Source organism: Tachysurus fulvidraco, chromosome 12 (genome assembly GCF_022655615.1).
Source record: "Tachysurus fulvidraco isolate hzauxx_2018 chromosome 12, HZAU_PFXX_2.0, whole genome shotgun sequence".
NCBI lineage: Eukaryota > Metazoa > Chordata > Actinopteri > Siluriformes > Bagridae > Tachysurus > Tachysurus fulvidraco.
The window spans coordinates 19,094,868-19,110,107 of NC_062529.1; the positions used below are offsets into that span (position 1 = coordinate 19,094,868).

The 15,240-nt window shown below is 37.1% G+C and overlaps 2 protein-coding genes across 2 annotated transcripts; both read right to left on the reverse strand.

Moving 5' to 3' along the window:
* Positions 1 to 1,753: 1,753 nt before the first annotated feature.
* Positions 1,754 to 5,439, reverse strand: pcare1 (photoreceptor cilium actin regulator 1). The gene is made up of 2 exons (XM_027176717.2): positions 2,156 to 5,439; positions 1,754 to 1,871 (listed from the first exon to the last, which is right to left on the reverse strand). Exons 1-2 carry the CDS (start codon positions 5,437 to 5,439, stop codon positions 1,754 to 1,756), a joined length of 3,402 nt encoding a protein of 1,133 aa, XP_027032518.2.
* A 1,742-nt stretch (positions 5,440 to 7,181) lies between these two features.
* On the reverse strand, positions 7,182 to 11,609 carry LOC113660704 (G-protein coupled receptor family C group 6 member A-like). Its single transcript, XM_027174453.2, has 6 exons — positions 11,404 to 11,609; positions 10,878 to 11,166; positions 9,039 to 9,770; positions 8,721 to 8,942; positions 8,523 to 8,640; positions 7,182 to 8,328 (listed from the first exon to the last, which is right to left on the reverse strand). The coding sequence occupies exons 1-6, from the start codon at positions 11,598 to 11,600 to the stop codon at positions 7,232 to 7,234; spliced, it is 2,655 nt and encodes an 884-aa protein (XP_027030254.2). The 5' UTR covers positions 11,601 to 11,609; the 3' UTR covers positions 7,182 to 7,231.
* Positions 11,610 to 15,240: the final 3,631 nt, after the last annotated feature.

The following is a 15,240-nucleotide window of genomic DNA, read 5'->3' on the forward strand; positions in this document are numbered from 1 at the left end:
GACACTCGACCATTACACCCGTATGTGGGCATAAGTTTTGCTGTAGCATCAAGGTTTCCCATTATTTAAAACTACATGTGTCAAAACTATAAAAGCATGCACATGCCTCTGAGCACATGTCTCTGTGCAGAGTTTTTTCAAGGTTGTTGTGAAAGAACTTGCGTTGCTTGTACAGAGCCATGACCTCAACCCCTATGAACCAATGAATAAACCTTTGGGATGAATTCGGACTCCTGGTGCGTGCCAGTTATTGCTGACAGACATCAGTTCCTGACCTTACTAGTGCTCTTATGGATGAATGAGCACCGATCCCCAAATCCACACTCTAAAATCTAATAAAAAGCTTTCTCAGAAGAGAGAAGTTTAATATAACAGTAAAGGTGGACTTGTCAGAGGTTCATATTTTGGCCATGTAGTTTATGCCTTACCAATGCGAAAAAAAAGTGAAAATAGTATATCATGGATTAGTCATTTTTTTTTCTCCTAAACAATTAACATTAGTCTTTGACAAGCTCATCATCTGTGACAATAGAGAAAACCAAAGACACATATGGTTGTTTACATGCTACTTTCTATTAACCTTTAGAAAAATAGAAATTAACACACTAGCTTGCTAAGGTCTGAAAAGTTGCCAAAAGCTAAATTATTTAATTATCTTTATTTATGTATTTATGTAGTTATTATTATTATTATTATTATTGTTATTATTATTATTATTATTATTATTATTATTATTATTATTATTATTATTATTATTTATTTATTTATTTATTTATTTATTTATTTAATACTTCTTAATTTTTTAATGTATAAATAATTAATAATGCTTAATTCCATGTAGAGTGGTCTTGTAGGTAGAAAGTTGTGTGTATAAATGCTTTTTATTTTATTCTTGTTTTAATGTTTTTTCAATTAAGCTTTTCATGTTATGCACATTCTTAATGGTTCTTCAGAATTTGTCTTCGACAAAGTTTTCATGCAAGTGAAATTTTGTTCTAGATTCATGATGTGTGTGTTACCACATCTATAAATCACATTAATTCTCACAAGCATTCTGCACATAAATTCACATTTGGTGGTTGTGATAACCTAGTGGTTAAGGCTTTGGACTATTGATCAGAAGGTTGTAAGGTCCTTCAAAGTGCCACTGCCGGGTCCGTCAGCAAGGCTCTTAACCCTCAGTTGTTTAAATTGAAATAAAAACGTAAGTCACTCTTCAAAAGGGTGTAAGCTGAAAATGTAAATAACAAGTTTAATTTTATTTTGTAGTGTAACTGCAATGCATTTGGCAGTTATATACTATATAATATTATGTTGGCTTGCAATCAATCTCTGTTAGATATGTGTTGATTTGCCAAACAAAGAAAAATGCAGCTTACAGCTTAAAAAATAAATACAGTACTTCAAGGCTCCTGGATATACAGAGGCCTATGGTACAGTAATAATCATGATCATACAGTATGAAATACGTTTCACATCTTTGTGATTGTAATAAACCACGTCTACTCTCTGTATGATGTTTTCTGGTGCTGGTATTGTAGTCATTTAGTCAGCTAGAAGACATCAAAATGCTCATACACTAACTGTACAGTTTTATTAATATATTTTATTTACAAATACATTAAGTTTATAAAGGCAAATATATAAAGTAAAGACGTTTTCTCAGCAATATGTCTCCTCATCCCGGTGGAAAAGAGTCTTAATCGCATTTACATTTACTAATCCATAATCCTATTTGGCCCTTCCTATAATGTCATTCACATTGTAAGGCCTGGCCCACAATGCACAGGTCTGGGTGTGAGGAAGAGCGATTTGCTTCTCTGAGCTCCGGCTGCTTGTTCCAGGTATCTCTGATTGGAGAATCTTCCAACCTGTAGCAGGGAAGCAAAGCATAGATATTTACATAGATCTAGATTACAGAATGGGGTCAAGAGTACCAGAAATGGGTCACTAAGATAGGCTATTAATTGTAAGGAATTATCATTAACTCGGTACCTTGTTCCAATAAACAGTAATTTGATCTTTTATGAGTTGTTTTTTCTTAATAGTAATACCAACGCAAAGAAAGTAATTTTCTGTTGGTGTGGGCTAATTAGCAACTACTTGGGTACAGATACAAATACAGACAAGTCTGGAACTACAATAAATTACTCACCCTTGGGTACTGATAGCTGGTTCACTTCCACACGACTGTGCAATAGATACTACTGGAGCTCTAGGTGGATGGATGAGGCTTGGTCTTCGGTCCGACTGACTACGCCGAATGAAAGGCTGTGGCCCGCGGACAGACATAGGGATCCTACCACGCTCAGTCCAGGGGCGAGGTAGTATGCTACTTCCAGAGGAGGTCCATGCTTGTGGGGGTTTAGGTACTGGAAATGGTTTCGACTCAAACATAGATGGTGAGGCTGGACAAAAAACTGAGCGAGCATTGCTAAATACTCTTGAAGCCTCGATATTATTCTCTCGAAAACGTCGCTGCACTTTCGGTGAGGCAGGGGGAGATGGTGCCTTTAGAGGGAAGGCAAATCCAGAAATGCAGCTTGGCATGGAATATTGAGTAGTAGGGGTACTCGGTAATGTCCGTTGGCTGTCAGGAGGTGGTGTAGGAAGTTTTCGAAATATTATCGGACTGGATGAACTGGACGAAATTGATTGTTTTTTAGAAACAGGAGGACAGGGTAACTTCCGGTTAGCAACAGGTGTAGAAGGTAACATACGGGTTCTGGATACAGCTGGAGTATCAGGTGATTGATTTTCAGCAGTTGCACTGAAAGGCACTGTTTCAGGGATCTCATCCTGATTTCTTTCAATACTGCTTTGAGTGAGCTGGTGAATGTTGCCATAGTCAGCAGAAGGTTTCTCTGTGGGAGAATTAGATGAATACCGCAAGTGGATAATTTTCCGAGCTTGTTTGTAAAGTGAGGCAGCCTCTTCATTCCTCAGCTCTGCACTAGTTGTTGAAGCAACTTGGCTATTCTTAGGCACCCCACTGGGGTGCAGGGCAATATTTTGTGCAGGCGATATGCTGTTAGAACTCTTTCTCACACTTCCCTTGCTAGGTAGTACTGTAACAGTTTGCAGGGATGTGCGGAGTTTTTGAGACATGCTGGTTGTCTTTGGCAGGGTAGACTGTCCTCCCCTGTTCATTTTTTCATCTGTTTTGCTCATTTCTACATGTTCAAAAGAATTATCCATGAGGACCTCCAGAGGAGGTGGTGGTAGGTTGTCCAAGTCAATATTATCTTGATTCTCCAAGGTTGTCGATTCATTTTTATTGTTGTTGTTGTCATTTTTAATCGTTGAAAATGAATCTTCACTTCCCAGACCTGGGATGACAGGAACTCCATACTTCCTAACCCCTTTAAGAGGTCCAAGCCCTTTTGAACTTTCATGAAACTGTTTACTTTCCTCCATTCCCTGACTGAAGGTGTCAATCAGTTTCTTTACAGAATTTCCTCTGGGACACATTGCTAAGAGTTGTTGGGGTGATGGTGGAGGACTTGAAAGAGATGTTGCCTTCATAGGTCCTTTGGCAGTTTTAAAGATTTTCTTTTTGTCCTTTCCATTCTCCTGAGTTCCTGCAACTATCTTTTGACTTAGTGCCTTTTGATGACAGTTTGAAGAAGTTAAATGTAAATGATGGAGCTGACTAAACTGTGCTTTATTTTTTGGCTTTGAAATGTCTTTTTTTACATTTTGTTCAGTTTTGACCTTTCCCATTTTTTCCAGCCTTTTACTCAACTCTTTTTGTGTTCTTTCCAGTTCAAGAAGTGTGGGGTCATCTGCTTTACTACGAAGAGACTCTGCTGATCTTGAACGATGCTGTTTTGTAACAGAACAACTTGTTTTTCTTTTAGTTGTTTGATGAGTAGCTGACTGTGGTCTTTTAGGACTTTTTTCACCCTCTTCCATCCACTGTTGGTCATTGGTTTTTGAGATTCTAGTTTTTATCTTTTCTCCTGAGTGCTGAGAAGCAACAAAATGAATCCGTTCACTAATGGCATCCTTCATTTTTAATGTCATCTCTACATTTTGTGGGTTTTCTATACGCTTTATAGGCATGCATGGTGTATGATGGTTAGGCTCAGGTTGAGAAAAGCTTGAACGTGTCCTCACTTTACCCCCAAAATGTTCTTTCTCATTGCCCTCACTGTTGTCCTCTTCTTCTCCGTCACCATCATCTAAGGAGGCAGAATCAAGCAAGGATTCTGTGTCTCCAAACACCATACCTGTAAAAGTACAAGTGGAGTCGATAGAGGTTACAGAGCTGCTGTGGCTGATTTTTTGATTAAGCCGACATTTGGAGGAGCCTTGGTGGACAGGGGTAGAGTTTACAGGACTGTAAATAACTGTGTGACTAGATTCAGTTGATTCGCTGCTTTCTCTGCGGTGTCTGTCTGATCCACCCAGTGACCCGCTTTCCACACCAATGCCACTGTCTTCACTAAACAATGTTGAATCCTCTGGTCCAGTTCTTCGTAAGGTGGCAACTTCAATTCTAGATAGCAGCTGCATTAGCCTAGCCTCAACTGCACGCTTACCATTAAGTTTTTCCTCTAGGACTTCAGATATAGATGAAAAATAATCCACTGCCTCCTCAAGGGCTGTGTCCCCAATCCCTTTGACAGATTTTCCCACAAGACACATCCTCTGGACAGTAAACTGGAGAAGCTGTTGAAGTAAATCGGGTGGGGGTTCAGTGGTACTGGATTTGCCAGAAGAAGAACGATTTTTCATATCGCATGGCCAAGCCAAATATCCCCCGTGGTCTTTTAAAAGCTTTTCCCCTTCTTCAACAATTTTTTCTAGGCCTTGGTTGAACTCTTCATACTGCAGAGCCATAAACGCAGCCATGGGTTGCAAAGAAATGTGAGTTTGTGTAGCATGATCTAATAAGCCCAAAAGCAATTCATATTTGTCAATACTGGGATTAAGATATCCATATGCTGCTTGGTGGGCTTTCACAAGTTGCTCTGGAAAGTCCACCTTCTTTTCAGCTGCAAACGTTCCCCTCTTATCTTTCTTTTTGCTTGGTTTTACATTTTTCTGATCCCTTTTCTTCCTTGCACCCCTTTTCTCATATTTCTTTTCATCTTCCTTTTTTGTGCATTTCTCTTTTCTTTCGGATGATAAATGTATTGAAATCTCTTGCGTGTCCAGTCTTTCTGAGGTAATCTCTGCCATCTCATGTTCACCTGCAGAGTGTTTCTTGACTGAAGGAACAGAAATTGTATCGCTGCCCATTCTCTTTTCTCCTATTGTCCTCCTTTCACAAGCTTCTCCATCTGTTTCACCACCGCCAGAGCTTACATTTCCTCCATCATCAGATTGTCCATCCTCTGAGGTTCTGTTGGTCCCTGGCAGCAAAGTTTTCCCTTTACTGAACGGTCCCTGCACTCCACTGAATTTATTTCCCCTTGATGGGGAACAACCCATCTTAAAGCTTTCTCTTTTTTAAGTTTTTAGAAGTCAAATTTGTAAATCCAGGCATATAAAGAGGTAAAATGCTCCATCAGAAATAAGGAAGGTTTAGAGCCTTACCCATCAGCTGCACTTGTCATTGTCAGATGGTTAACCATTGAGCACGCATTTGCGTTTGACAGCCTGTATGTGTCTGTTGAAATAAAACGAAAAATACATTCTATTTTTAAACTGATTTTTAAATATTCCTTGAATTGTTTTTTTCTTTTTTTGTAGTGGGCAGACAGAACATAGCCAAACAGCTTCAAAAAGGCAGACGTCTTGTGCACCTTGAGAAGGACAAGCAGCTGAAGGGATTAGTGAGGATTTGACCGTAGTCCTCAGCATACGCACATGTCATGTTCAAGCAAATGAAACTCACACATGTACAAGTCGTTAAGCTCATTAAGATAATCAGGGCTTTTTTCAGGTGGCTTTTTATAGCCCAACCAGCACTGTTCTGTTACATAGCATGAAACATTAGATATATTTACTTGTTTCTTTCTCCCACGCCAGTTAAACGTCTTAGCAAAATTACCACACTGACACAATGCTTACATGGCTTGTGTCACTTGACTTACCCAACTTGAATACTGATTCAAACATGTGATATTGGAAAGAAACCCGAGCTGGTAGCAATCAGATTAAAGAAAGAGAATGTCTTTGCTTTTGCTTCCTCGTTCACTGTGCTTATATAATCTTGTGGTGTAAGAAGTAAGAGGTAGAGGCAACAAGGATGCAATAGCTTTTTCTCCAAAGAAGTTCTTCCCAGAAAGAAAATAATGGTAGAGAATGAATTTATCAGACATTTAGACACAAGTTGCAAAACGTATAAGGTATATACTGTAGGTGCATGTTGTGTGTGTGTGTGTGTCTATAATCTCACAACAAAAAGAGCATCCTACTGTAACAGGAAGCATTACAGGCTGACTTGAGCATCAAGCAGGAAAAATGAGTTCTCCAGACAGTGATACAATCAGTTGAGTGTACCATCGAAACTCTATCAACAGCTATCTATTTGGACTACAGCCAGGAAGCTAGCGAGGGACCGCAGCTATCTGACCAATAGTCTCTTCTCTCTGTTTATAGCTAAAGCTAAAGATAGACTGTACACTGTGTCTCTATAGTTAATACTAGAGATTAAAAGCAACAATAAAAAAGCATCTAGTGAGTAGCGGTTTTGCAGGCAGACTGGTTCAGGATGACACAAAGGTGACCCCATTAACCACTCTTTACAGCTGTGCTAAACAGAAAAGCATCAAACCACATTAAAACTTGTGTCAGCAGGACAAAAGCAGCAGAAAAAAGTTGTATATACTTACCTATTAATGCAGCAGTCATCAATTAAACATCTCAAACAGAATTTGTATGTATTTGTATAGATAGATAGATAGATAGATAGATAGATAGATAGATAGATAGATAGATAGATAGATAGATAGATAGATAGATAGATAGATAGATAGATAGATCTGACTCTGACATGACATTACATTACATTTTTATTAAATATCACATCATGTTTTAAAGGAAAAGTCTTCATAACATATAGTGCAATACACATAGAGGCAAAATACATACCATATAAAAAAGGTATAGTAATGTCAATAAATAACACAACACAATGAACATCTTATTTCCTTCAAAGGGGAACAATTAAAAAAAACCAATTAGTGCATAACGTTGTCCATGTTAAACCATGAAAGCAATATGTAAACATTAGATGCTTGGAATAATAATACTTCTAGGTGGGAAGATTTCAAATCCTTTAAATAGACCTTCTGCGTAACCTTTTCCGTATGATCGGCTGATAGTTACAGGGTTTATTTGCATTCAAAGAACATTCTAAGCTAATTGTGCTAATCCCAGTATTTTCTAAGTTCTGTGAAACTGAGAGGTGGAGTCCAGTTTCTGAACTAATTGACCCGACCCCTGAAGAAGTAGTAAGAATGGAGCCAATTGATGATCTGTAATTGCATGCCTGTGCAATATAGGCCTCTCTAGTGACCTCATCCTTCTTCTTGCAAAGGGCCATGTACCACTTGGGGACAAAGTGACAGAAGATAATTCCATATGAAGAGACCAAGATAGCTGCAGCCTGAATTGAGTTGCGCTCTGTGATCTTGGCGATGTATATCGGAGCGAAACACACCCATACAAACAGAAATATCAACATGCTGAGGATAATATGTCCAGTCTCGTTAAAGCGCTGAGGAACCTTTCTTCCTTTAAAAGCCAGAATAAAGCAGATAATTGCAAGCAAGGCTGTGTAGCAAAGCATGAAACCAAATCCCATACCAGAACCTTCTTTACACTGCACTATGATATCCATGCTGTCAGCAGTCGTCAGGGTCTCCACAGATGGGGAATCAAAAATGAGCCAAAACATGCAAATGAGGACTTGAACGAAGGCGCCAAAGCCAATAATGACAGGAGGCTTGTAGAATTTTTTGAAATTGTGTTGGCGGTGTGGAGGAAGAAACGCTATAAACGTGCGTAAGGCTTTTACCAGGATACATGAGATGGTTAGTGAGAAGCCTAGGCCATATAGGATCTGCCGTGCCCTACACTGATGAACATTGGGTTTACCGATATACACTATGACACTGGTATAGCTAAGCGCTAACCCTACCATAATGAGAAGGTAAATGTAGCCTCCAGCTTGTTTGATGACTTGACTGTCACGAAACACCAAGTAGATAATCAGGTTCATAAACAAGAGGAGAAATCCGGCAAGGTCAAACACTAGGAAAATTATCGCTTGTGGCCCATTCCACTTCCAATAGACTTCTTTCTTTGGTTCACAGTATGTCCATCCTTTTTTTGACCATGTCCCATTTTGGCACGGGAGACAGTTCGGAAGATCTAAAAATAAATGTAAGAATGTATTAACTTACAGTAAATTATTTTGGTACACTTTTGGAAAATTGCTCTCTTTGGTCTTTGCTTTTTTTTGGTGCAATGCAGGTGTAATATGTACAATTTGTAGTAACGTCCAGTAGCAACCTTTGTGTAAGTATACATATTAATGAATTTATCTGCCACAGTGTAATACTCACTTGTGTTATTAGAGTACGTGCCCTCCAAACACGGTATGCACTCATGACAGCAGGATGGTTTTGAAAGTTTTTTTGCTTTGCCAGGAGGGCAGACTTCAGAGCATATGGATATTGGTATCTGAAATAAATAATTCATTATAATAAGGATTTTTATTTTTAAATTCAGGTTCTTGTATCTCCAAATATGGATTACTGTACACCACTCACCATATTCGAATTATACCATTGAAAATCTTTATCGATATTAACATGTTCTTGCTCCAGTTGGTATCCTCCAACAACAACAAACTTCCTTTTTCCATTAGACATATTTTGTGACCAGTGCATCAAATGGTAGCCATTGACAAAATTTCCAGATGTATTGAAGTAGAAACTCTGATTATCCAGAGTAAAATTGACCTGTTTCAGTTCATTGAGAAGCTGAAAAAAAAAAGATTCTAAGTAAAGCACTTCCTTTGTACAAAATCAGATGACATTCCAATCATATATTTGTCATTTAGAACATGTAGTGTTTACCTCATAGGGGGGGAAATCTTTGTTTCCTGAACAGTCAGTTTGGTTACATCTCAACATCGTCTTTAAGGAATGCGCGATTGATAGCACAGCCAGTCGGTCAGGATAAGCCTGGTTGAGATCCACTACGTTTGTTAAGTAGTCTTTTTCATTCCCCATTTTTTGGTATTCTTTTATGAACCTATTCTCGGTACCTGGGGTGATGGCAAGATTTTGCAAATATTCATTAAATCCAGGGCTAGGGCCTGTGATAAAGCTGAAACCGAACACATCTCCAATGTTATTGATGCCCTTCATGGAACTGATATTATATGATGCTGACCAAGCATCACTGGCTATCCAAGTGCGTGATATATTCTGTTTGATCACCTCGGTGAAAAGTTTGTGCACAAGTTCTTCTCTTAAGATGATTAGCACAACTTTTGCTGTGGAGTTTTGGATGGTTTGGATCACTTTTTGGATCATGATATCAATGTCCTTAAAATCTAGGTAGTGAGGCAACGGCTCTATGAAGGCAGTGCAAATGTTCTCATTTTCTGCATTTTCCAGAAACCCTTGTAAAGCGTTTTTGCCATAATCATCATCCCCATGAATGACACCAACCCACTCCCAATGAAAGTGAGACATGAGTTTGGCCCAGGCTTTGGTCTGGTAGATATCGCTGGGTATGGTGCGGAGGAAGGAAGGGTAGCGCAGACGGTCACTCAATGCTTCTGCAGACGAGCTTGCACTTATCTGTTTAACACACACATAAAAAAGGTAGTTAGTTTGAGCAGTGGTTAAGTTTGAGTGCTAGTTAGAAAAGGGCTCTGTGCTCAATACTTATTTCTAGGATTGTAACAGGGCCGGTGTTTGACACTTGAGTGAAAATATTAACTGCTTTACGCTGGACACAAGGGTACTGATGATGATAGTGAGTTCACTTAAACTCAGAGAGTCAGTCTTGCATATTCAAGCAGGACTTTTACTCTTTAACTGCATATTTCAATGCTTAGCCTCTATTCTGACTGAATACAAATCCAATCCAATGAATAAATCTAAATGCTAATGCTAAAATTGATAACTATTTTGGAGAGCCATGCATTTGGATATAGATCTAATGTCAGTCTATGGATACTGCAATTCATTTCTTTTAATTTGCGGTGAACTCGCCATATAAGTGTTTCTCATAAGATATATTGGTTGAAGCAATGCAAAATCTGTATTTGCATGCAATAATTCCAAGTTATCAGTTGCAATAACTTCATAAAGCAAAGGCAAGCAACATCAACAACAAAACACATTATTTCTGTAATAAAATGATAATATATTTTTTAAATGTTTTAAACTTGAATTAAAAAAGCAAAAAAAAATAACAAACAAACAAACAAATAAATAAACAATAGTCTAACATTTGCCATAAATTGACTGACTAATAAAGGGATTATTACCCATTATTTAAATATATATTTGTTTGTTATTTTAATTATTCAAATAAAACTTTTAAAATGCTCAATTGAAGAAAAAAAGCAAATTTTTGTCTTAAAAAATTACAGCTTTGTGTTTTATCAGAAAAAAAATATTTTTTAATGAAATAATTAATTTATCATAATGAAAGAAAAAAGAGAGTGTTGAGGGAATGTTAATAGCTGTTAAATAGAAAACATAGAATCTTAGTAATAACAAAAAAATATATAATTTTTTTTGTAAAATATAATATATTTTTGTTCACATTTTAACAAAAAGCGAATAAGAAATAAAATTCTTTAATGAATGAAATATGGTAATTACTGTAATTAAATTGGTTTTGTTAGAAAAGCAATAAAACACTGTCTACTGTATATAATTTAACATCTATATCACCTGCGGCACCATGTAGAGGCTCAGAAAGCGAGCCACGCTGATCGACACTTCAGAGTACCGTGCTCCGACGATCGCCTTAATCTTGTGGTTTTGATTGAGCTCACACTCGTCAGTTTCAGTGAAGTTTAATTCCAGTAGGTGCTTTGTGCTCTGTATTGCTTTCGAAGCATCGCAGCAAGTGTCACAGATGTAGTAACCAATGCGTACCCCAGGCAGGAAGCTGGAATTATTAATGGTTTCAATGGTGTGGATGAAGGAAAGCATCCTGACAAATGACACAAGATTAAATCTGGAAGAAATAAGAAATAAAGCAATTAGATAATCATAACATAGCCTTTACCAGTGAAAATAGTTTACTGTTCAACAGACATTTCTAATATTCTTGCATGTCTATGCCATTATTAGGCTTGTTCAAGAACATCTTTCCACGTCATTTTGTAGTATTATACAAAAATACTGAAACATATAGTAAAGAGACTGTTAAATTGAAAACACACTATAGAAATGACTTTAGCAGATAACTCACTCTGAGCAGTTGTAAATGTCTGGAGCTCCTCGTGAATAAAGATTCTCCACTTTAGCAAAACAGGAGCTGAGCATTCCTATGTATATGTCTCCTGGAGCAAAGGCTCCACATTTATACACTTCGAAATCACAAACATACCCAGAATATGCCACTGATAAAACAGTGCATGAAAGCACTATGTTCATCCAAAGCAACATCACTCCATATGTTTAACAGATCACATTCAGCACTGGATAAAAAGAAACAAGAATGAACTAGTTGGGAAATTTTGCAGACATTCTGGTTTTCATCAGAGACAAAAAAATCTACATCACGTGCTTCCTAATGCCTGCAGTTGCGTAGAGATTGAAGAGTGAGAGGCCACATTTATTGTACATTACACTGAATGACATATTATACTTCCTTAAAAGAAACCAGTTTTGTAGGTCACCATACCTGGGTAGAAGAAGACTTCACAAAGAAAAACAAAATACTTTTCTTTCATTTCAAATGCTTGATTAACATTTATTGTTGCATTAACCATACTTTTGGTTTCATTTTGTTGTGAATTATTATATTATGTTGAGTAAAATTTTTCAAATTATATATATATATATATATATATATATATATATATATATATATATATATATATATATATATATAAAGCCATTATTAAAACACTTTGAAGTGTGAGACAAGGTTAGATTTGATATCTCCATAGGAGTCCAGAAGGAGATAAGTCGATTGGTTTATGGAGTAATAGCTATTGAATGTAAAGTGCTCTGGGTGTAATAATAAAGCATATTAAAATGCATGTAATACAATGTAAATGGTAATACATTTTTGGCAGTAAGACCTATCTTCTAGTAGTACTTTCCTGGATTTAAATTAAATATCATATTTCAGTGGTATTCTCATCTGTTCTATTCTCAATTCTAGTTTCAATTTATCTGGTGTTTCCTAACAATTAACCAAATTTCATGTTTTACTCATTTCATTATAATTTCTTAATGTATTAGCAGATAATTAATAATAAATAGAATACTTAAAATTAGCAAAATAGTCTGCCTGTAGAATGAGAATGACAGAAAAAAAAAAGATTAAATAAACTTATATCAGGTATAATGGCATCTTGTAATAGAAAATCCTAGATTATCCATTTGCTAAAATGCAACTTTTGCAGTGTAATCAAATAAATGAGCTTTAAAGTGCTTAAATAAAACAGAAAGAGCAAACATTCCAGTAAAACAGAGTAAATGCCACTGTAAGTGACAGAGGAAACGATAAAATGTTTATAAAGGTTTTTATATGAGGAAATGATAATGATAAAGGTGTAAGATGTGAGGGGGGCACGATGGCTTAGTGGTTAGCACGTTCGACTCACACCTCCAGGGTTGGAGGTTCGATTCCCACCTCCGCCTTGTGTGTGCGGAGTTTGCATGTTTGCCCCATGCCTCGGTGGTTTCCTCCCCCGGTTAAAAGACATGCATGGTAGGTTGATTGGTATCTCTGGAAAATTGTCTGTAGTGTGTGAATGTGTGAGTGAATGAGAGTGTGTGTGTGTGTGTGTGCCCTGCGATGGGTTGGCACTCCGTCCAGGGTGTGTCTTGCCTTCATGCCTGATGTCGCCTGAAATAGTCACAGGCTCCCCGTGACCTGAGAAGTTCAGATAAGCGGTAGAAAATGAGTGAGTGAGTGAGTGTAAGATGTGGCAAAATAACCCAAATGCTTTAAATAAATAGTCCATTTTTTCCTTTAAACTTGTAGAAATTATGAAAAAAAATTCCCCCATTGTGGGACGCATAAAGGCAGGGCTCTCAAGTTTTGAAGACAGGCAAGAGTGACAAAATGCGTGACTGTCACTCACAACGCATGACACTTGACAGCCCTGCAAAGGTGTATCTTATCTTATTAGGTCAGACTAAAAAACAATAGCTATTATGCTAATCTCCACATGTTAGCAAGCATGATAACCAGATTTGAGTACAGTAACAACTCAATTTTTAAATCTAACTTTTGTCTAAATGGTTTTAAGCTGCAAAAATGCAGCACAAGGTTTTCAAACTGGCTGCTTAAGTATACTCTGGTTAACTTATTTACAAGCATTTACAAGTGTAATTTTCTTTAGAACCAAATCTCAGTATCAGCAGCAATTTTCAGAAGCAGAAACTGTTTACTTTTCTGTGTTAATCCGAGAATGATCTTTGACTTAGCATTCCTGATAAGATGACTGAAATAAACAGAGGGATGTGTTTCACGTGGCTAACAAGCTGATCGAAACCTGTTAAGCCTTTATTAAAACACTTTGAAGTGTGAGACAAGGTTAGATTTTATATCTCCATAGGAGTCCAGAAGGAGATAAGTCAACTGGTTTATGGAGTAATAGCTATTGAATGTAAAGTGCTCTGGGTGTAATAATAAAGCATATTAAAATGCATGTAATACAATGTAAATGGTAATACATTTTTGGCAGTAAGACCTATCTTTTAGTAGTACTTTCCTGGATTTAAATTAAATATCATATTTCAGTGGTACTCCCATCTGAATAATAATATAAAAAAAAGAAAAAGAAATGTAATAGATTTTTATCTTAGTATACTGTATAGTATTTTTCAGATTTAATTGGTGGAGGTTTTGCTTATAGTATTACAACTTGGGTCTGACATGATATAAAATACCTGAGCAGTTATTTTTCCATTGCAAATGCTCAACTTAATTTAAGATTAAATGAATGTATTACAGTAAAGGTCTGTACTGTTTCTGACTCACAGGTCCATGTTCTTCCCGTGTTCATATGGCTTTCTTCAGGGTTCTGTAGTCGCCAAATCCCGCAAACAGTCAAATTCAAATCTAAATTTTATTTGTCACATACATAAGAATACCACATACAATTTTATTTTGTCACATACATAAATATACAAGTACATGCATTAGCTTAAAATAATTGTCCCACGTATGAATATGTGTTTATATTTCTCATCTAGTATGTATTCCCACCTCAAGCCCTGTCTTCTAGTGATAGGCTCTGGACCTACCACAACCCAGACAAGAATAAAACTCAACATGAGTGACTAAGAAGTAATAGAGAAAGATGCAGAACAGAAACAGCTCGAGAAAGCTACAGTATAGAGAATGACTAACCTAACCTAGTAAACCCTGGATGATTTCCAGAGTAAGTAACAACTGCGTAGTTTTACTGACTATTTCCTGTACAAAGACTCTTCCCTTGAATTGACATGTGTGTGTGTGTGTGTGTGTGTGTGTGTGTGTGTGTGTGTGTGTGTGTGTGTGTGTGTGTGTGTGTGTGTGTAAGCAGGACTGCCAACTCTCACGCATTCAGCGTGAGACTCACGCAATTGGCCCGATTCTCAAGCCACACTCCCATATTCTCACGCAGACTCGTGTAGCGCCGCATGATCTCGCAAAGCAAGGTGCAGAGAGACCAGACAGACAGTGTAGTGAGTTTTTGTGACAATTGTGAGGGAAATACACAATTTATTCCCATAAACTGTGTAGTCAGCCATTCTCCCTCCCACCTGCACCGTGTGAATTGTGTACGCAGTGTCCGTCCAGTTTAGGCTAGTAACTAATAGTCCTATGCTGTTATGTAGTTTATATAGAATTAAGTTAGCATTAGCAGAGTTGTTTATTTTGCAGCACTGAGCAGTTATTTTACATAACTTTATCATAAAAAAAACAGTACAAAAGCATTTGCAGATGACAAATATCTGGACATGCCTAGTAGTTAATGTTAATTAATGTCAAGTCAACGACATCCTATATTAAAATGATTTTATTTATTAAATAGCAATCACAACTCATCAATCATGTCCAGATATTTGACTGGTGGTGGTG